Here is a 22,379-nt window from a genome sequence, read left to right on the forward strand (position 1 = left end):
TGCTGATTAGTATTTATCCTTAGTCCAACTCATTTTTGGAATGCTTGGCAGCATATTAAAGTTTTAAGATTTCTTACTTTATAGTCCAATACTTAGTGGTTTTGTTGGGTCTCCCACAGGAAGAAAAAGCTGATCAAAGGCTGCGAAAAGAGGCTCAGGTGACTCTCTATCGTAACTACAGGGTGGGAGACTTTCCAGACATCCAGATCTCATACAGTAGTCTCATCGCTCCCCTTCAAGCATTAGCCCAGGTGAGACTGCCACTGCTCCCTGCTCCTTCCCACAAAGTAGTTGGGCTGTAAATATACTAAACTTAAATGTCTACAAATAAAACAAAACATATACATAAAAAAACAGCTTTGATCACTGTTAATAGATGTTTTTTTCTGTGCATTTTCTTTCAGAGAGATCCAATTTTAGCCAAACAGCTGTTCAGCTCCCTGTTTGCTGGTATCCTCCAAGAAATGGAAAAACAAAAACCAAGAGGGGAGAGCGGGAAGATTAAAGAGGAGCTGCGATGCAACATGAATACATTCCTGAGCAAGAGCACCCAATGCTTCCCTCCATTTATAGCATGTGTGCAGGTACGACCTTCAGAAACTATTTTAATATGTTCAGATCTTGAATCTGAAATTACAGTTGCATTCATTAAGCTGATCAAATTGATTAAATTAGTGCCATAACTACATTTATGGTTAGTCAGAAAAAGAAAAACACTTAAAGCAGTTCTGATGGTTGTGTTGTTAGGACATGTGCTACCAGAATAAGGAGCTGCAGCAGCTCGATCCAGCAGCTATCAGCTCCACTTGCCTGGTGAGTCTCCAGCAGCCATCGGGCATCCTGCTGCTGGAGGAGGGCTTGTTGCATGCGTGTGGTCAGGATGAACCTCCTGCCAAACGGTCACGAGGACGCAAAGAAATCCCCCCAGACACCAATAAATGGATCCACCTTGCAAAGTATAACAGTATTGTTTATTTTGATTCTGGTTCTATCTATCTGCTGCTTTGTAGCTGAATGTTAGGATCTGAGTAACATACCATACAGAAGATCATCTTTGGATGTGCTCTTTGTTTCCTCTGGTCTCCAGGCTTTACAGATCTCTGGAGGATTATGATGTCGTGCGCGGCATCTTTGGTGGTAAGGTTGGGACCAAGTCGATCACCTGCGCTGCACTTCAAGCTGAAGCCAACACTGACTTTGCAGAAGCTGTGAAGCTTTACAATGAGGTATTGTTTCCCATGACAGTAGAAGCTGATGGTGCAATGCTGTCGTACATATAAATACTTTTATTGTGGAAACACATTACAGTCTAGCATAGTGAGTGCTTAGGTATTATGTCAAAGGATTGGTGCGGTTTAACCAGACTGTGTGTGTAACACTGGAGTTTAAAAGTACATGTTGTCCTTCATACTGGCAGGCTCTGAACACTGAGCATTGGAATGAGGGCGAGCCCACTGACTCTGAAAAGGACTTCTGGGAAATAGCTGCCATGGAAGCCTACAGTCATCTGACTGAGTGGAAGTCTCTTCAATATTGCTCCACTGTATACATAGATGAGGCCTCACCACCAAACCTTGAGAGGATGTGGTCAGAGCCGCTCTACCAGGTAAGAGATCTGAACTCTCGCAGTATAGGAATTCTCAGTCATGTACCAGGGGACAGCTGACACCATGGAGATTTTAATTTCAACCAGGACAGTGTTTTCTCTCTTGCTTAACGGCCAGTGGTGGCTTAAAATTAAAAACCTAGCCCTGCAGTCATCATTAGTAATAAAATACTGCGATGTGTGTGGGAAATGTTTTTATTGGCAGATAAAAGACCCACACCAGAGTGGGATCTAAACACAGAGCATCTGTGCTATGGCATGGCATGGGCTCGCTTTTAATGAAATAAATAAATGGAGATCACCGTGGCTGTAGTGTGTGTTTTGCTGTGAGCAAACACACAGACTACTAATTGAACCTTGTTCAGTTTTTGGTGACTGTCTTCTACTGAACGGTTTAAAGGACAGCGGCTCAGTAACGATGAAATGATGTTCCACTTACGACAAACCAAATACAACATGTTCATCATTACAAGTCTCAGGTGTTGATCTGAATAATTTAGATCTTTTGTCAGAGTTTGATCTTTTATGCCAAGTTAAGATATGCTAACCAAGTCCTTTCCATTATTTGGACTTAGAAAAACATGAGACAAGCTTTGCCAAAAAAAGTCTAATTTCATTTCATATATTAAAATTTTAATTGAAAAGACAAAATAGAAAAGTGTCAATCAAACAGCTGTTCAAAAGTATCCTTCTGTAAAGTTATATTGCTCATGTATTTGAACTTGACAACTGCATTAGGGAACATGGTTATATGTGGAGTGGTGCTGAAATCTTGTGCATTATGTTATTTCTTCAGCAGGTCAAACTACAAATTACAAATCACATTTGTTTTTGCTTTAATCCATGTGTGTACAACATGAGCACAGTGTAGCCTGAATATTTCTAATTTTGCCAGTTTACAAGTCAAGTCTGTGTACCGCAGTTGTAATTGTTTTCTCACCTGAGTCTTGCTTTGGTTCCAGGAAATGTACCTGCATCACATGATCCACAGCATGTTGAAGCAGCTGCAGCTGGGCGAGACTGACCAAACTCTTCTCAGCTTTATCGACAAAGCCATGAGGGTGGAGGAGCGCAAAAAGCTGCTGGAGAGTCAATACAGCCAAGAGCTGAGCTTGCTCTACATCCTGCAGGAAGACTACGACCGTGCAAAATACTACACCAACTGCGCCATGCAGCTCTTCATGGAGGTCTGCTCATACACATCATTTCTGTCTGTAGAACAACAGTGATCATTCATTCATTCATTCATTCATTCATTTATTTATTTATTCGGTCTTTGTCCCCAATAGAGTTACTCTAGTGTGGATACGTTGTTGACTCAAAGTCGGCTGACCACCCTGCAGTCAGTGCAGGCCTTGACTGAAATCCAGGATTTCCTGCTGTTCATTAAAGGAGAGGGTGAGAAGAGTCTTTTTAAATCCATGAAAATGTCTTTGTGTAATGCTTTACATAAAGACATTTTTGTAGTAATAAAAATGTACTAATTTTTATTGTATTTCATTTATTAGTATCTGTGAGCTCCCTCAAACAGCTCATCAGACAATGGACTGAGCGATATCCTGATGCTAAAGCAGATCCAGTGAACTTATGGGATGATATTATTATGTCTCGGTAAGATCTTTTAAAATATATTTTGCTGACAAGTCTTTTAAATGATCAGATAACGCATTGTGACAGTGTGAAATTTGAAATTTCTGCATTTTAGATGTTTCTTCTTGGACAAGATCAGGGAAAAGCTGGGAGGACACACTCCCAGTGACAGCATGGAGGTGGACGGTTCAGAAGACCCAGCAGGCGACATTGACATGTTGGTCAATAACTGCAAGTTCAACATGAAGCTACAGATGGCTGATAGTGCATGGAAACAGGTGAAGAAATTACTGTTGGAATAAAAACATTTGTGCTGTCACTTTTTGTTTTGTTCACAAACTCACCTTGAAACATGAATTTTGTTTTCAGAATAACTTTGCTGTGGCCACCAAGCTTCTGAAGGAACTTCACAAAGAAGCCAAAACAAACAGACGCTGGTTGTTGCGGTGGGTCCACAGTTTTAGTCGCTATAACCATAAGCGCAGCCAGTCCCAAGGTCCCGTGGATCAAATCAGTGTCATGCTGAAGACAATCCCACTCCTGGGTAAGCAGGGGAAATGACTCTTGTACATTACCTTAGGGATTACACAACTGAGAATGGTAGACTGGTGTCCTGTTTTATGGCGCAAACAGAACAAATCAAGAAGTACATTTGGAGAAAATCTCAACCAGAACTGCATACGTTTCATGTCAGGTCTTTTCTCTCTGTAGAGGATCTTCAGGATGACTGTCAGAGTGCCACAGCTAAAGTATTCAGATTCCAAAAAATACTCGAGGGTATGTCTTTCGACATCCTGGCCACAGCTGTAAGCAGAAGCCCCTCAGTCCTGGGAACTATTGAAGCTGAAAAAGCACAGAGAGTAGTGAAGCTTTCTGGAACTGCTTGGCCCAGTGACGATCCAAAGGTACTCTACTTATATATTGTTTGTATTATTTTCAAACTTAATCAAACTGTATGAGTTTAAGGCATTTATTCACTGAGAACTATTTACTCTGCAGAAAGTGGAAGTGGGGCTGCAGTTACAAGCACTGAAGTTGCTGTGTGAAGCTACCAGAAAGGCCGATGAAGAGCTTCAGTCTTATTCTCCGGAGTGTGTGGAAAGCAGCAGCATCACTGAGACATACATGACTTTGGCTAACTTCTGCGACAAACGACTGAGAGAAGAGGAGCAGAGTGATACTGGCGAGTGATAATACTGACGAATTGTTTGCCTTTGTTGATTTTACAAGTGATTTAATGCTGGAGGTAGTAATTGTTAAAACAACAGCCTGTTGCCACAGTTCTAAAACATACACTTCTTACATGAAATAATGGTACACTTATTGTCGAGGAGTTCATCAGGTTTTTATTGATAAAATAAGGTGGAATGTCTGTCGCTATAACCCTGATTTCCTCCATCAACCAGTAATTCCCTATGTTTTTGTGTTTTGTTACAGAAAGCCAATTTCCAGACCTGTTGGCACTACCTGTTCATGTAGTGGAGAGCATGCTGAAAGCACTGAAGATGAACTCAGAGGAAGCTCGTCTTAAGTTCCCACGTCTGCTGCAGATCATCGAGTCGTACCCCTCTGAGACACTGGACCTCATGACGAAAGAGGTACGCGTGTTAAGACCAGGGATGCAGTGGAGAGTAAACCCACACTAATATTATTCTAGTGATGTTATGTAAAGATTTGTCTATCAAATGTTTACTCAAAATATATTTGGCTATAATTTATAACAATTCTTTTGAGTTGATGCCGTATCCTGTATGTGCGATTTAATTGTAAACAGTGACAGTACTATCTTTCCACGCGTAGATGATGTCAGTTCCATGCTGGATGCTGATTGGCTGGATCAGTCAAATGGTCGCCCTGTTGGATAAGCCAGAAGCTGTGGCAGTACAGCACTGCATTAGGCAGATAGCACAGTGCTACCCTCAAGCACTGGTTTACGCTCTAATGATCAGCAGTGAGAGTTACCAGTTTGAAGACTCTGCAATAGGACACCAGCAGCAGGAATTTGTCAACAGGTAAACTGCTGCTTTTTTCTGGGGGAAGAAAGGAAAAATCAGATGGATCCCTTTTGCTTTTTCTGAGATCTTGTGTTTGTGTCAACAGGCTCAGGAGTATGCTGGATCAGGGGGGAGCTGTGAAGAACTTTGTGGATGCACTACAGCAGCTTACAAACCCTGAAATGATTTTTAAGGTAACGCTAAATGTTCAATATGAATTAATGGAGTTGCCACCTACTCATTTTGTTTTTCCGTCATTGATTATTGTCATTTGTTCCACACAGGATTGGTGGGATGGTGTGAAGAATGAGTTGGACAAACCAAGCTTTGACAAGAAACAAATGAGCAACATGTATGAAGAGATGTACTCTTCACTTGGGGACCGTAACACAGACGGTCATGGAATGTTCCGCAAGAAATTTATCCAAGTTTGTAGACTTCCTAAATCTTTTTATCATTTGTTTAGCAAAGCTAATTATAGGCACCTTACATTCTTTTCATAAAACTTCAAATGGTAAATCTGCAGGGTATCAGTTGATAATTTAGTTTTTTTTTTATTGAAGTTTGTGTTTCTGTATGTTTGTGTCTGTACGCTTGTTGTTATTTTTTTGTCTTTTCGGCTATGTTTTTATACGCAAACTACTCAGTTCTTCAGTTTCATTTCATTTTCACTGTTTCAAACCTGAAATGCATCAGTTCGATGCCAAAAGTTTTTTTTCCTCAAGACTATGAGTCTCAGAAATTGAGAAAATGTCGAGTATATGTCAAAAATGTAACTCAGTATATTAGCTTGTCAGCTAAAATGCTTTAATTGCTGTCACAAGATTTGAATACAGTGATGCCTCAACAATATGCAGTACAGTATGAAGATGAAGAACATTGCATACACTGCCTGGTGTAGTTTTATGATGAACAGTCTTCCTCAGTTTTATTTAAACTACATAGTCACAGTTCTCTCAGTTGTTTCTTTGATGTTACATGTGCAAACTCTGGATCAATTACAGCTCTGTTATAATGGTGTTTATTGCTTTATTTCTTTGTATTTAACAGAAATTTGCCAAAGAGGTGGAGAAACAGCTTGGACCTAAAGGCAGCAAGCTGTTCGAGAAGAGAAAAGACAAAAGCTTTGTGCGGCAGGTCGAAGAACTGGTAGCATCCATGCGTGGATTTCAGAAGGAACCAGGGAACTTGAAGGAATACTCACCCTGGCTGAGTGGATTCAAAGCAGACGCATTCGGCAATGAGCTGGAAATTCCAGGTCAGTACAGCTGAAACGCTACATGTGGTTGGTTTGTTTGGAACGCCTGACTTAGGAGACATACATTTCTGTCCACTGATGATCTTTTCGATCCTTTTGTAGGACAGTATGATGGCAGATCTAAACCTTTGCCTGAGTATCATGCGAAGATAACAGGCTTTGATGAAAGGGTATGCTTTTATTGTCATTTACTGTAAAATAATAATGTAAATGTCCTAAAAGTGTTTGCTGGTCAGCGTATTTGTGTGAATCTATGCCCCGCAGGTAAAGGTGATGTCCTCCATTCGACGCCCCAAACGTCTGATCATTCGTGGGGATGATGAACGTGACCACCCCTTTCTAGTAAAGGGTGGGGAAGACCTCCGTCAGGACCAGCGCATTGAGCAGCTCTTTGCTGTCATGAACATTTTGCTGAGTCATGACGCTGCCTGCTCGCACAGATGCTTGCAGCTGCGCACCTATCAAGTTATTCCTATTAACACAAGGTACTGGGCTTAATTTTTTTCTTCCATCCATCATTGCGTCTTTCAAGTTAAACGTAATGCACGTACTGATTACACTCATTAATGGTAGAAGGAGAACTACATAAAACAAATCTATTTTACAATAATGATTTTATTATGTTTATGAATTAAATTATTTATTGAGAACTATGTGGATGCCATAACACTGACACTCTGCATGCTGCTCTACAAAATACTTTAGTAATTTTATGAAGAAAAACTGAATGTACTTCTTTCACTGTCTTTACAGAATTGGGCTAATTGAATGGATGGAAAATACCTGTACTCTGAAAGAGTTCCTGTATAGCACAATGAATGAACAGGAAAAGCAAAGGACAGAGGGGTACAGTATATACATTTCACTCTTAATGACTTAGATGCCAGCCTAATGTCCAGCGACGAAATTGAAATGTCATCTTTATAGCAATTAAAAATGCCTTTTTTGTCACATCAAAGGGAAATCATTTTATCAGTTGTTCTGAATTTGAAAGGTTTAGGTTTTTTAAAAATAAAATCAAAATACTGTATTGTACTTTGTATTATGCTCTTTCTCTTAAAGGTCAGCTGAAGTCTACAATAAATGGCTCTCATCCTTTGCTACAAATTCAAAAGCACATGGTGTCAGATTATATGGTCTGGCTTACGAGTAAGTTTACTGAATGTTTCATTTTTGTTTCTAAAAAAACTGGATACCGCTAGTAATTATGAAACTGTTTAAGCTAAATTTAGTTGATAGTAATTTACTATTTACCGATCTTTTAATCTGAAAACACCTTTTTCATCATTTCATTGTTGTTTTGTTTTTTTCTGACAATGTCACAGTGGAAATATTGTCGTTGTTTTTGCAAAAATTGAATAATAGAAATAATAGCAATGAGCTACTTTTTTTTTTTTTTTTTTTTTTAACCAGGAAAGCCAAACGTGCTGAGACAGTCAGCACCTTTTCGAAAATGTTGCAGCGTGTGCCCAGTGACCTCCTGAAGTAAGCTGACGCTCTTTATCCGTGTAATGAAGCAGCTCATGAAGGTCAACACATGGACTGAACCGTTTTCTTCTCTTTTTCTTTCAATTTGTAGGAGAGCTTTTCTGAAGATGTGCAACAGTCCTGAGGCCTTTCTTTCCTTGCGCTCCCACTTCATCAGCTCTCATGCCTTGCTGTGTGTGAGCCATTGGATTCTAGGTATTGGAGATCGCCATCTCTCCAACTTCATGATCAACATGGAAACAGGGGGCATGATTGGCATTGACTTTGGTCATGCATTCGGCTCAGCCACACAGGTTAGTCATACTTGTTATACTGGAGGCACAATAGATGTACTGGTAGCGTGGCTAAATGGTTTGGCTCTGTAGTTCTCAGGTGTCAATGTGTCCAGCTATATAAATGTGAACACCACCTTGTTGCAAGAGACACAACCATTTCTCGTATAAATAATTTCCTCTGCGATCTTGTCCTCACAGTTCCTCCCTGTGCCTGAGCTCATGCCTTTCCGACTGACCCAACAGTTTGTGAATCTAATGCAACCCTTGAAGGAATCGGGCTTGATCCAGAGTGTCATGGTCCACTCCCTCCGAGCTTACAGTGCTGAGCCAGACCTTTTGCTAAACACCATGGATGTGTTTGTCAAAGAGCCCTCACTGGACTGGAAGGTACCCATCACTCCTCTTACAATGATATTTCATTTGTAAAGTGAACTGTATATTAAGAAGGCAAGGACACACAACAGCAACCAGCAACTAATGTCTGAGATAACAGATACAAGCATCAGAAATGTGTTTCCTGCTCAGGGTGTCTGGGCTCACCCTTAGAGATGAGTTAAGAAGCTCAGACATCCAAAGCCTCTACTCCTACATGTTGGAAAAAGCCAGTTGAGGTGGTTTTGGTATCCGAACAAGATCCTTCTGTCCGCCTTTCTTTGGAGTTGGTTTTATGGGTACGTCCAACTGGTAGGAGACTCTAAAGGAATTCCAAAACATGCTACTGAGATCTCATCTGGCTTGGGAATACCCCGGGATCTCCCCGGGTCCCCAAAGCAAGAACTGCTCACTGCGACCAGGCCTCAGATAAGCATCAGAAAATAGATGAATTGAGGCGAATGTCAGTAAATGGGATGAAATCTAAAATTATTTTTTTCGTTGTACTTTGCTTTTTTTTTATTATTTTTCTACACAGTCAACAGTGTAAACTGCAGTACAAATTACACTTTTAATTTCTATTACACAGAACTTTGAGCTGAAACAGCTGAAGAAAGGAGGCACATGGACTAAAGATGTAAACACCAAAGAAATCAACTGGTATCCCTTACAGAAGGTGAACTTTGCCAGAAGAAAACTAGAGGGAGCAAATCCAGCTGCTATAACCAGGTATATCATAAAATCATAATATGGCAGACCCAACAATCAGATTTATATAAAGTAACACTGAGGGTTTTTAAATTAAAGTTGGATACTGTATAAGCTTGTTAATTTACAATATTAAACAGTTACACATTGTTACATTGGCCGTCTTTGGAAAACCTAATACTGGACCAGTTGTTACAATTTTATCCAATTCAACATGGTATTTATGTATACTAGAAACAAAATAATCTGTCACATATCGCAATCCAATATGACAGGTCTAAATACAGATATCATTTCGACCCTGAAGTTTCCTTGTGTCTGATGAGTTGTTGCTTTATTTTGTCAGTGAGGAGCTGAAGCTGGGCTTCGAGAAAGACAGTGCCTTCTCAGGAATGCAGGCTGTGGCCTTGGGGACTGAGGAGCACAACATTCGTGCTAAGCTACCAGCTGCAGGCTTGTCAGTGGAGAAGCAGGTGGACTGTCTGCTTGACCAAGCCATGGACCCAAATGTGCTTGGCAGAGTTTGGGCGGGCTGGGAACCATGGTTCTGATTCACTGAGTTGTAAAGTATTTCGGAATAGTCATTCACAATAATTGGGAAGCAAATCTTATCATAGGTTAACAGCCATGGGTCATACAGATCCCTGTAATTTTAAATGTTTCCTCTTTTGTAGCCATGTAAAATAATTCTCATGTATTGTGTTATGGCAGAGTTTGTACGGCAGGATCAGCATATTATCTCATACTTGACCAAAAAATCAAGTAACCTTGAAAAAAGAATGGAATTTGGGAATTGTAATATTGTAAGATCCTTGTTTAAAACAAATGTAACCGTACTGTATCATAATGTTGGCCATTTATTGCACTTCAGTTCTGTTTGAAGAAAACCTATCATGACATAATTCTATGTCTTCTGACTTCAGTTTAAAATAAAAAAATAAAAAAATGTTAAAGTTCCTTGAGAGGCGGATATATAAAATATATGATCATTTTGGTCATCTATCTCAACTGATTGATACTGCAAACTCACACAAATCATTATTTCAAATGTCATCACTTGAAACACAACTTGACTTACTTATACATACTTACTTGACATAAAAACCACAACAACCCTTAATCAGTTTTTAGCCTCATAAGTTTCTCAAGGGATGGCCACTATCTTGGTCAACAATTAAATAGCTCAGCAACTATTGATCAAATTGCCTTAAACATTTATACAGACCGTTATAGTCCACAGAGGATTAATCATAATGAATTTGATGATCACTGGGTATTTCCTTTAGCGGTTCAATGATTTGATGACAGTTTTGTAGCAAAATACTACTACTACTACTACTACTACTACTACTACTACTACTCTAAATAACCATTTGGTTGTTGTGGATTTTGGAACAGATATTTATGTTCATTACAGGATTAATTGTAATAGTTGATCCTTTAACAATTCAACAAGTGGCATCATGTCAATTTGTACAATTTGTTCCACTATTTACTATCAGCATATGTTAGACATGCTGAACTACTATAGTGAATATGGTAAATATTCCTTGCTATACATCAGCATGTTAGCCTGTGTTAAAACTGTTCAACTGTTCAGAATTTCAATTTATTTAATGCTGACATTGTTGAAAATAGGCCTGCTATTACACATTTTATCAGAGTGTTGCACAGTAATTTTTTGTCCTTGTTGCACAGACAATAATGCTGTAGGCATCCTTGATCCCATGTGTCCAGTAGTGGTATGAACAAGACAAGGTCTATTGTTCATTGTCTATTAATGCTGCAAAAAAGTACCAAAATATTCCTAGAACTTCAACATAATCCACTCATGGACTGACCATCCAAATGCTTAGTATGTACATGTTGGTGCACCAACCTCTCTGGGAGAGTGACTCAGCATGGAGATTCATAGTCTGGCTCCCACATCACACCCTCTTGCATGCAGGCACCCAGACCAACCAGTAGAAGTCACTAGTTTAGTCACAGTGGGTTTCCATCATTCAGTCACCTATCCAATCCAATCCCTCAATAACTTAATAACAACATTTTCACATACTCTAGACTTTACAAAATGCAACAAACTGACATGTCCACTGTAATTCAAGCAAATCCTTTATTTTTTTTATTACAGCAAATAATTTTAACCTTATTTTTAAAGCATTTAATTAAGCAATTTTACATTGATATACATTTTTATGATAACTCAAGGCTCAAAGCTACAAACTTATTTTGGACAGACGATAGCTAATGACATCAACATAGGTCACTCAAATGTGTTAATACATCGTCACATTAATCATTAACCGTGTGTTACCTTTTTAAAATTGAAATGGTGAGCATTAGCAAGATCAACATTGTATTTGTAATGCTGTGATGCATTCAGGTCAAAAGCATTGCAAGTACAGCCTAACAGAGCTGCTAGTATAGTTGTACACAAAAATTCACTAGTTTTATACACACTGCGTACTATAAATCATCTTACCCAGCCTTTTTGCAGAGCATTGTGACGCCCTCTAAGGAGATTTAACAGTGCGTCGTAAGGCCCTTTTCAGAGATTTATTGCTCAAGGAGCACTGTGAGCTGCTCTTCCGAAATCTACGGTTAGAAGTACGTTGTGTGGCGCTCGTACTAGAAGAGCGTTGTGAGGTATTTTGCTGAGATCTACTGCTGGACAAGTGTTGTGAAGCTCACTGTTGAGATCCACCATTAGGAGAGAGTTGAGAGGTGCTTTTCTGAGATCTACGGTTGGCAGGGGACACTGACCTGCTGTTCTGAAGGTCTCTCTTGTAACTCAAAGTTCATTTCACAGTGCTCACCATAGTACGGGTACTCACACTTACAAATAGCTATGAAAGTGCCTGGCACAATAATACATTTGCTATTTTGCCCACAGTTTTCTTTGGTGCACGGCTCTACTCCTATTATCTCTTCATCACTTTTAATTAAGATTATGTATTTCCCAAGAAACACATTTCCCAATTAAGACATGGGAGTTAGGTGGTGAGGAATGGACAAACTTTCCAAATTTGTAGAATTAGTTTTTCCATATCTGTGAAATAATTCAACTTATATAATATATAAAGTTAGCTCTTTTGTTTTAGGTTAAGCATTTACAAAAATATTTAAACACTGTTGTCAAACAGGAACAAATTGTGTTCATATTACTTAGGGCTGCAAATAAAAACCACTTGAGTCAAAAAAAGCAGAACTGCTGTTACTGTTTGAACTGTAAGATGTTAACCTGATTGATGCAAGGCAGGAAACAACAGCTGCAATGCTTTACAAAAGCAGAACTGACAAAGCATTTACTAGTTCCTATAATACTTTAGAAACCCAGCAAACCTTGATGCAATTTCTTGAGTGATTTTGTAATATCATTAGGGCTAATATCAAATCTTTATAGTATTAGAGGAATCAATCTAAAAAGAGATGATGTACAGATAGAGAACAGCTTAGAACTAAATCTAGTAGGGCTGCAACTAATTTTCATTATCAGTGAATGAATTTGAATAGTCAATTACTTCAGTTACAGGTTTGGTGTATAAAACAAAAGAAAACTGCAAGAAATGACTTCAGGACCCAGAGATATTCAACTCACTATGTTAGGACAAAGAAAAGCAGCTAATAGTCATATTTAGCTGGAACCATCAATATTTTTGCTTAGAATAATGAAAACTTATTCCTACAACAAAACTGTTAGCTGGTTTTGTTTATGATAATACACACAAATACTCTGTAGAAGACTGACTTTAACGTCCTTATCGACTAATTTTCATCACCCATTATATGTTGCTGCTGAAGTACAGATCATCATCATCCAGGTTTTGTTTGACATTGTTGTGCAATGTGAAGTCTTCAGCTAATTCCTAATGTCATATTAACAGTGCTGAACTGCTGCTTGGTTTAAAAAAAACACACACACAAACATCAGTTAATCCATTTTTAATAGATTACATAATCAAAAATAAGGAAACAATAGTTGAGTAAGATAACTGTCTATAACTCAGTTTTGTAATGCTGACCAATACTGTTCCAGATGCTATCACACCCAGTGTTATAGTCATTTCTCTCCTTTTTGCACAAAAATGGCAACACATTATGTAGGTGTCAGTCGGAGTTGACAGAAATGAACAAGATGGAATACCCTTTGTATTAAATGCTTGATGTTAGTGTACTTCTGGGACTGGGTTAGTTGTTGTAGTGTGTTCACAGTTACTGACTTGTAAGAATTCCTTTGGCATGTATGATTTTTCATTCCTCTGAAGTTAACACTGTGGCAATTTCAATACACATAATACTCCATTGCCTTTTATTGTCACTTCATTGCTTAGTTGTTCTTTCCCTTGGTTTCTTTGCAGTGCCATGACTATTGCATAGGATAATAACATCAAGGGACACGTCATTCTTCATAGAAAATGTGGATACTGTAACAAAGTTACAAGGAAATCTGGAAAATTATTAATGCTATTTTTTGGTCACTGACCATGTAGTGTGACTGAGGCTGCAGGATTGTTGTTGGGTTTTTTTCCCCATGACTAAGTATTTATTTAATGATGAGGTTTATGAACCCAAGTAGAACCCAAGTTATACAGATTTTTTTTTTTTAACAGAACATTTGAACATAAGCTTTTTTCTTCTCAAAAAAAATTTCAACATTAGTAATCACTTTCTATAAAAAAAATTACATGAAATTTGCACTTACAATAAAAAAAATCAAGTAAAATATGTAACACCCCACTGCAAAAAGTGTCAGGGGAAAACTGCTGTTTGTCAACAGATCAGACCTGCGTTGTAGAAAGGCTGTTGTTACTGAGGCACCTTCATATATCAGCCACACGAACAGTCTGACAATAACTTTTCTAAATTTTTTCAAATTATGTTAAATGAGTTAAATAGCTGCATAAATAAATATGAATCTAGGCGATAAAAAAACTGTTTGGTACCAATATAAACCGATATTTCATTTTCGCAGATCATTTTCACTTTTAGTCTACATGCCTCTCAAGGTCTCGGAGACACACACATCACATCTTTCCCTGATGTTAATGTAGACTAAATGAAAATATTTAGTCAAAAATGAAATATATATTTTAAGGACACTGGGTTAAGGCGCAGAAAAACTTTCTTTTACTTGTTTCTTGGATTACAGACACACACAATACAGACAATGAGAACAAAGGAGAAGTACCATTTTAGTTTTGAAAAAGCATGTAGTGCATTCTCAACATAGACAATCTTCTTCTATAGGTTTTTATTTATTAACCTTAACTGCAGTTAATTAAGCTGATATCTACCAAAGTGCATGATGCATAATTTGCATTTTATGTAGAACGTCATGGTCCATTATGTCTGTTTGTTATTTCCATGTTAGTTTTGAAGTAGGGACATCACTTTGTTAGGCCCCAGTCAGTCTTTTTCACATATAACTTCTTTTTTTTTTAAACAGACATTAAGGTTAAAGTAGTAATATAGTTGAATTCAAATTTAGATAAAAGCATCAAGCAGAAATAAAATCTTGCATAAGTAGAGTTGACAAATACGACATGTTGCACAACAGGGACCATGTTAAACATTTGACTGGAGTCACTCTTGAAAGCGTAGTTCCACAAGATAGAATATCACACCAAGAATACAGATATGACTTGTGATGGCCAACATCGCTCAGATGGCTTAAAAGCAACAATCAATCTTCTGAAACTGAAGTTTACTAAAGTAAACCGACACTCTTACCTCATTATCAGATTGATGCACAGATGGCTACTTCTCTATTTACATTCAAAGCTGTTCCTTCTGGTTTTATCCAACAAGTCTGTCCCCAAAAAGGATTTTATTATCTATAAAGAGCTATAAAATCAAATCATATTCAGTAATGTCACAACTCCTGTCTCATTTTTTCAATTCTTTCATCTGTACATCAGTATGATAACACAGGCTCAGAGACTGACTGTTTCTTGATTTGTTCACTAAGCTTAAAACTTAGGAAGAGCTCAGAGGAGTGGATTTTTAACTTTTTATCTTAATACCGTTATACTGTTAGCAGTTGACTGGCCTCGACTTAAATTGCAGATATAGAAAAGAACTCGCCGCAACATTCTCCATCCCTTTACCTCGTGAAAACGAAGAGTTGAAAAGCAGTGCGTATATCGTATGTCACTAACTCCATAATAACTGTATGCTTGACACATTCGCTTGTAATTACTAAAATAAAAATATATAAAATACCAAAATGTTTCGGATTACCAAAATTTCCAACTGTGTATCCACTTTAAAATCAATTCGCTTTTTCATGTGGCAAATAAGCAACATTTACTATAGCCCACCATTCGGTTGTGCTCTTTTAAAAATCCTAGAACTAGCACAATGTTTTAAGAACAGAGTCATACGTGTCTTCATAAAGCAGATCTCTTAATTATGTTTCCCTGTCCCTCATCAGGTCAAGGTTTTCCATTAAATATGTTGTTATCTATTAGGACAACATGAACACTCATAGGCTTCAAAAAAAAGGGTCAAAAAGTACTAAGTAGCTGACATGAAAATGTCTTCGTGAAAGTGCCGAATGATTCCATTTAGTTAGTAAATAGCAGTCACAGACTTAAGTAGGCTGGGAAATCTTATCCAACTATCTTCCCCACAATGTAGTAACAAGGAAATAAATTCATATTATACAAAAAGAAACTCTTTGTGGCTTGGTGTGCATAGCATATATACTGAAGGCATGATCTTCTCTGCGTTATAACAGGATTTAGTGTCATATACTGTTTAGTTATATCTTGGGTCTCCACCCATTTATGAACTGCATGAGTTTCTTCACCTGCAGTTTGCTTAGCTTGAAGTCCTCAGACAAAATCTCCTCAGTGAGCTGCAGGAGTAAATTCCCGTCAATCTTCTCAGACACAAAAAGAGAAACGATGTCATCTGGCAGGCCAATAAACCTTAGAGATTTGGACACCTCTTCAATAGAAAGACCAGCCAGATTAGATGGGGGCTGCCACTGTGCAGTGGGAGACAGGGATGGACAGTTAAGGGTTAATGAGTTAGAGATGGAATATATCTCTTTTGTGCCCTGCTCATGTTGAGCAAGTGAGCAATCTGAAGTCTCTTGCTCGCTGCCGCAAATTGATCCTGACAGTAAATCTGTGCACATTTTTATGGCATTTGATTTTGGTGTTCTCGGTGGCAAGATGGGGCAAGAGAGGCTCTGCTTTGCGTTAGATTCCTCTATTGGCTTGTCTCTGTACATTTCTGAATTGTAACTTGAAGATTTGGTGCAAAACTGATTCAGAGAAGCTTTCTGCAGCCCGAAGTCCTTACTGCAGTGTGCATGTTCTCGGCCATCGAAGTCAACAAGGCTGGACGTACAGGTTTTTGGGGTGCTCGGGGATCTCTTTCTGGGGTAACTGTAGTAGCTTCGACAGCTCACTGGCAGAAATTCATCCATGCCATGTGATTCTCCTCCACTGAAGTTATTTGGCCAAGACAACCTGGACGACATCCCATCTGAAGGCAGGCTGCCACTGGGTAATGTAGTATTTGGCTCAGTGCTGTTGGACTTACCCCAGTTACAAGGGTAGCACATGTGCTCCTGTGGGTCTGCTGCCTCTTGCTCACACGCTCCACTACTGATGGAAAAACATAAGATTCATTTTTTGGTACAAGATCAAACCCATCATATGACCTCATCGTATGATTTAAAATAATAATAAAATAATCTTGAAATTTTAGAGCTGATACAGAATGCGGGGGAAGAAAAGAAGAAACAAAAACAGTGCTGATGCATAATTGGAGAAAAATGTGTCAATAAAAGACAGATCTAGTACAGATAAGATCAAAAGATTTAGGCTGATTTCAGGGGGAAGTTCAACAAGAGGGGAAAAATACAATGACAACACAGATCTCTAAACTAGTTCTCTAAAATGAAATAAGCCGGTTTATCCTCACTTTTGTCACTTTTTCTTGTGTTATTTTAAAGAATGATGTCACATGAGTGCTATGGAATGGCTTGAATGCTTACATGTTGTGGAGACCAGAAGAATAATAGGAGAGGGTTGGACTTGGAGACCGAGTCTCTTGCTGCCGTGGTTTAGACAGGATGGGCACTGATGGCATCTGTTTCAAGCTTCGTGGAGGAATTGGTGGGGCATTTAAAAGACGGCATTCTTCCTTCACCTAGAAAAGAAATCAACTGACACTGAAACTGCCAAATCAAATTTTGTGTTTTGTAAAACTGAGGGTGTTAGACACTGTCTTACATTATGGTCTTTTTATTATCAGAAATAGCCATTCAAAGTATTTACATTCAGTAAACACCTCTTTATATTAGAGCCCAACTCATATATCCATATATACTGCAGTATCAGCATATATGCTAGATATGAAAAGCTTTTTTTTTTTACAGGATATAATGCAGTATAAAAAAATATGCATGTATGTATGTATGCATAGTTATTCCCAAGCTAAGTTTACTATTTCAGGCCACTAATAATAAATGCAAAATATCATGCCTCCTCCATTCATTACATACCTTTGTCATAAGTTTTTACAACCACATTTGAAAGCAAAAAAATGTGTTTGTTTATATAAATATTATGATATATTTTTCACTTTTTTTTACTCACTAGTATCTGTATCTGCATCAACCCCAAAAATGCAGTATCTGTGTATCAGGCTCTATTCTATATAGGGCCCTAGTCTGCCATTCAGACTTATTGGATTCATATTTTTATTTATGCATGAAATCTAGTGAAATCTCACTGATAACAGCCTCACTGTTTACCGTTACTCCTTATACTGTCAGAGTTGTATTAGACAATCCTACTGCTGCTGCTTTACTCTGAAATCTTTCAAATGGAGAAATATGGAGAGCCTTTCATTGCGAAGCAGCCACAGGAAACCTATATTGTATGTATTTATCACTGCAATTAGTACCACCTGTGACCTTTCATTAAAGATGCAGCTACATAACACAAACAAATTTTTACATAGGAATAGTGAAACAAGGCGACAGGTTGCACTCCTTCCATTCTAAAGCAAGGTAACCAATTTTACTGTGTCCTGCTGTTGTGTGGAAAAGTACAATCAGAAATCAGAATCACAGCTGCATTTATTACTAAATGAGTTGTTTGGCTGCACTGTAAACTGATACACCAGATGTCAGAGAATCTGCTCTCTGAGTGTTTGCTGTAGCATTAAACTGTACTTGCTGTTGCCACAGTAACCATGGGTGTTGCCACATCAACCAAGAATGAAATCTTAAGGACTTTAAGTATAACAGATTATACTCACTGCTTCAGACTTGGGTGGGACCGGTGGTGGAATAAGAGACGTATCTGAACTGGTTGCTGCAGCAAGAGGACATGTAACTGGGTATGACAGTGCTGCTGTTGTACCACAGCCATTGTTGATCCCTCGAATCCCCTCATTTAGAGAAGGCTTTGGGATCTGACCTCTCAAGTGATCCAACCACAGCTCCTCATAGGGAACATCCGACTTGTTGAGGGATGGTTGTTGGTTTGTGCTCTCCAACAGCTCGGGGAAGAAAAGTTCATTTTCTCCTGAGTCTGATGGGATGCTATCAGAGGGCAGAAGAGCCCAATCTCCACATAGTGTCATACAGCCCTGCAAATTCACCTCGCTGTTACCGTGCAGGTTGCTGCCATACACACACACAGATAGTCGGTGAAAAGACTGGGTGAGCTCATCCCGGGCGTAAGTTAAAGAGCTGGGAATCTGCATGTGGTTGGGACACCCGTTGGTGCTGCTGCTGCCTCCGCTGCTTCCACTGCAACTACCATTCCCACTGCTTTTCTTGGGGCTCTTACCATCGTCGTTCCAGTCTGTCCTCACATCCCGGACGGCTCGAGAATAGTCATCTATGTCAAACTGCTCCTGGCAGAAGGAGAACCAGCGATGTACCATTGTATCAAGCCACAACTCTCCTTGCAGCAGTTCCTCTGGAATAATAAATCTTGGCATGGCCATGTGAAAGGGAAAATGGATCGGGATAATTTTGTTGCTTCGCAGAATGCAGCACACAACCACTGTTTTTGTCTGAATGTTGACCAATTTGTAGCGATGACCCTCGCGGATGAGGTGGAGGTCATGCTGGTTGCGGGGTGGACTACTGGGTACTGTGACATTGACTGGGAGACGTGTTTTTTCCACAATGTTCCTGATGGTGTGTTCACCGTCCTGCATCTGAAGTTCCAGTGGACTACAGGTGCTGAACCGACCTTTGCACTGGAAAGGCAGGCTAATGCTCTCATTGGTGCGATGGTTCATGCAGATCAAGCAAGGCATCTTGCCTCGACCGATCTTACTGATGGAATTTAGCTTCCCAATCTTCTTGAAAATAGTGTTGAATCTTGATTTTTCTTTGGAGGTCTTGGCATATAGGATCTCAGCCTGACCCATTAATGTCAATTCATCACCGGTGCTTAGTGTAATGTTGTAAACTTCAGTGTCTTCATTGCATTCCCCTGAGGCCATCTGTAAACACGTGAAATATGGATTAAGTAATGAAAAAAGGAAAAGGAACATTTTCACCTCATGATTAAGATTTTGAAGTAAAAACCCTGTCAGTAGACATCAGGTTAGCACATTAACAGCTGCTTTCTGTATAGATTCTGTCACTGGTAAATATAAGCCAACAATTTGACCCTATGAAAGATTTAGTACAAGTATAATTGTATTTATAAATGATATAATAGAATTGAAGTTGTTATTGAACCTGTTTTGCAGCGCTGAATTCTCAAAATAAACCCAAATTAATTAAATATGCTGTACTAGGAGTTTTAACAGGATTTCTAGTCTGAACTGTAAAATCTTAGTTCATCAGATATCGCTGACATCAGAGTTCTAAATAAAGCATGAATAGTACAAATAAGATATATTCATTTTAATTAACACAACAGAATCCACAGTTAATCTTAACAATGCCTTCAACAGAATAGTTGTACCTTAACATTGAATGTGATTTCTTCCATAACGTATACCCTCTCAGGGAATGCTTTAGCCACTTCCTCCACGCTGTTAAAGTACTGCACAGGCTCCTTGACATCTCTGTCCTGCTCCAGTAGCTTAAACTGACCTAAAATAGGAAAGCACATATGAATGCAATTGACAGGGTAAAGCATGGGTTGTACTTCGTTCGTGCAATAGGTTTGAAAATCATCAAAAGACAAGATCAGGCAAATCGGAGAGCACGGAGCGTCCATGCAGATGTAGCTCACCTTCATAGTGCACTGGGATCTCTATTTTGGGCCCAATGACATAGTGTCCCTCCTCTAAACTGTGAGCAGTAATAGTCGTCCACTGACGACAGGAATGAATCAAGAGGTAGTCGTTGTCTCTGAGCCCTTCAACCAACTGACCTGTAGGAAATAGAAACAACAAGCAGAACACACATTATATACCTCACAATTAAGGTAATACTGAAATACTGCAGGGTGAAATAGACAAAACATATCATAACTTCCAGAAGGACTTTTAAATGCCACTTTTGCACAAAAATCTTAACCGTAATAAACCATCAACAACTGCCATGTAACACATGAAACACAGTACTGTCTAGAAGGTGGATTATGGCAGAGTAGAAATAAATGAGACATAATTTAAATGATTATCCCACTTAATTAAAGTAAGTATCTTGAAGAATGCCATGATTACAGTTTCCTTCTTCATACCAACTGCAAACTATGCAGGCTGCTCCGCTCAGGCCAAGGCAACGGATTACTCAGCACACTCAAGTCACTATCCTATGGTGAATGACTAATGCCCTAATCCATACTGCTCTAAAAAGCAAGCGCTGCCATTTAAAAATACAATACAGCACCACAGCTCTGCACAAGAGGCTGAGCAGAGTGTGGCAAAAGACGCAGAGAACAACATTTAAAAATCAACTACTGACATGCTCTTTTTATGAGTTTCATGCAAACATGCATGCTTTAGTAAACATGCTTGCTGCACAACTTTCATAAATTCCCTGACCCGATCATACACCAACATGAATTAGTAGTTTTGCTCTGTTTTTTTTCTTTCATGTTACTTTGCTATTTTGCTTAAATGAATCTGATATTATACTGAGGCTGATTTTTCAACCTTGACTTAATAAACACAACAAACTTCGTCCATCCTGCAACAATTGTCACTTGGGCTAAAATGACATTATCCTGCATGTGTGTCCTTTATAACGCTATGCACACATTTTCAAGCAGTCACTGTGTTTCACTCTTGTCTTTATTTATTTATTGTCTCTGCCATGAAATAACTAGTACTGCTGCTGTTATGACAAAAGTTGCTTCACTTACATGGCCGCAGAGTGACAACAGAGGACATCTATAATAACACTGGCTTAGCATAGGTTATTTGGTGACACAAAACATATAGACGCAACTTTCAGAAGTAGAAAATGCCTAAACTGTGTTTAATTTTGCTGACAATCACTGAGACATCCTGACAAAATCCACCTTGATGTGTCTCACAGGCGGCTTAGTTTACTTTAGCTGCTGCTAACTAGCAACTTAGCAGCCCACAAAGAAAAAAACTTAAGTTAGTGACAGAAAGTTACCAACCGTTGTCCAGCTTGGCAATTTGAGGCAACCTATAAGCACTGACAAGTTGATCTAAGGGTAAGGACGTCGTGCTCCATGTAACATCTTTTAAATTGTTGTACAACATTGTTCCAAGGTCCATCTTCGCTAGCTCACATTAGCTGAAGAGCTAGCAGTGTGTAAACACGGTGACAAAGAGCTACACTGAGCTAACACACTCGACACCGTATCAGCTCTCCATCTACAGCTTTACATTTGGCACTTTTCTCATTAATCGTCGCGCACGCCTACGTATCACTGAGGTCCGCTGTTTCATAATGTAGCAGAGCCATGTTTGTTTAGCTAGCGACGGCTGCATCAAGGCAACTGGTCTAAAGTTAACGAGAGCGACAGCGGAAATACGTGTTTTCCCTTTCAAAATAAAAGCACTGTTTACTTTGGGGTATACACGATAGTGTGAGCGACAGTGGTCGGACGCTAGAGACTAATATATTCATGCTTTCTTGGTGAATTTGTTCAGTGGTTTTAACATATACA

At 38.9% G+C, this 22,379-nt stretch overlaps 2 protein-coding genes across 4 annotated transcripts in view; one reads left to right on the plus strand and one right to left on the minus strand.

Moving 5' to 3' along the window:
* prkdc (protein kinase, DNA-activated, catalytic subunit) overlaps nucleotides 1–10,248 on the plus strand; it is a 29,172-nt gene extending 18,924 nt beyond the window's left edge. Inside the window, exons 61-86 of one of the 2 annotated variants that reach the window (XM_027274067.1) lie at nucleotides 120–251; nucleotides 405–584; nucleotides 748–956; nucleotides 1,088–1,226; nucleotides 1,418–1,606; nucleotides 2,569–2,793; nucleotides 2,896–3,004; nucleotides 3,115–3,217; nucleotides 3,312–3,474; nucleotides 3,566–3,740; nucleotides 3,908–4,101; nucleotides 4,196–4,379; nucleotides 4,634–4,794; nucleotides 4,997–5,208; nucleotides 5,297–5,384; nucleotides 5,475–5,618; nucleotides 6,241–6,448; nucleotides 6,551–6,618; nucleotides 6,713–6,933; nucleotides 7,202–7,299; nucleotides 7,516–7,597; nucleotides 7,862–7,933; nucleotides 8,028–8,229; nucleotides 8,410–8,598; nucleotides 9,173–9,312; nucleotides 9,638–10,248. In XM_027274067.1, coding sequence (XP_027129868.1) covers nucleotides 120–251; nucleotides 405–584; nucleotides 748–956; nucleotides 1,088–1,226; nucleotides 1,418–1,606; nucleotides 2,569–2,793; nucleotides 2,896–3,004; nucleotides 3,115–3,217; nucleotides 3,312–3,474; nucleotides 3,566–3,740; nucleotides 3,908–4,101; nucleotides 4,196–4,379; nucleotides 4,634–4,794; nucleotides 4,997–5,208; nucleotides 5,297–5,384; nucleotides 5,475–5,618; nucleotides 6,241–6,448; nucleotides 6,551–6,618; nucleotides 6,713–6,933; nucleotides 7,202–7,299; nucleotides 7,516–7,597; nucleotides 7,862–7,933; nucleotides 8,028–8,229; nucleotides 8,410–8,598; nucleotides 9,173–9,312; nucleotides 9,638–9,842 — 4,092 coding nt within the window. In that variant the 3' untranslated portion in view covers nucleotides 9,843–10,248. Of the gene's footprint in view, nucleotides 1–119; nucleotides 252–404; nucleotides 585–747; nucleotides 957–1,087; nucleotides 1,227–1,417; nucleotides 1,607–2,568; nucleotides 2,794–2,895; nucleotides 3,005–3,114; nucleotides 3,218–3,311; nucleotides 3,475–3,565; nucleotides 3,741–3,907; nucleotides 4,102–4,195; nucleotides 4,380–4,633; nucleotides 4,795–4,996; nucleotides 5,209–5,296; nucleotides 5,385–5,474; nucleotides 5,619–6,240; nucleotides 6,449–6,550; nucleotides 6,619–6,712; nucleotides 6,934–7,201; nucleotides 7,300–7,510; nucleotides 7,598–7,861; nucleotides 7,934–8,027; nucleotides 8,230–8,409; nucleotides 8,599–9,172; nucleotides 9,313–9,637 lie in introns of both variants that reach the window. The other variant, XM_019274840.2, reaches the window with a different exon arrangement.
* A 2,973-nt stretch (nucleotides 10,249–13,221) lies between these two features.
* Nucleotides 13,222–22,226, minus strand: garem (GRB2 associated, regulator of MAPK1). Of its 2 annotated transcripts, none has more exons than XM_010743393.3 (6): nucleotides 21,864–22,226; nucleotides 20,523–20,663; nucleotides 20,250–20,380; nucleotides 18,577–19,779; nucleotides 17,306–17,460; nucleotides 13,222–16,910 (listed from the first exon to the last, which is right to left on the minus strand). In XM_010743393.3, exons 1-6 carry the CDS (start codon nucleotides 21,982–21,984, stop codon nucleotides 16,058–16,060), a joined length of 2,604 nt encoding a protein of 867 aa, XP_010741695.2. In that variant the 5' UTR covers nucleotides 21,985–22,226; the 3' UTR covers nucleotides 13,222–16,057. The 2 variants fall into 2 exon arrangements, with proteins under 2 accessions (XP_010741695.2, XP_010741687.2); XM_010743385.3 differs by having other exon boundaries at nucleotides 13,222–16,913.
* Nucleotides 22,227–22,379: the final 153 nt, after the last annotated feature.

This window comes from Larimichthys crocea, chromosome XXIII, assembly GCF_000972845.2.
Source record: "Larimichthys crocea isolate SSNF chromosome XXIII, L_crocea_2.0, whole genome shotgun sequence".
NCBI classification, from domain to species: domain Eukaryota; kingdom Metazoa; phylum Chordata; class Actinopteri; family Sciaenidae; genus Larimichthys; species Larimichthys crocea.

Bases quoted from the DNA above. Each gene is read 5' to 3' on its own strand.
- garem (XM_010743385.3), bottom strand. From the start codon at position 21,984: ATGGACCTTGGAACAATGTTGTACAACAATTTAAAAGATGTTACATGG. The intron at 20,664-21,863 runs GTTGGTAACTTT...TATTTCCTACAG, and splicing joins AATTGCCAAGCTGGACAACG to GTCAGTTGGTTGAAGGGCTC. The intron at 17,461-18,576 runs GTGAGTATAATC...TTTCTTTTCTAG, and splicing joins TCCCACCCAAGTCTGAAGCA to GTGAAGGAAGAATGCCGTCT.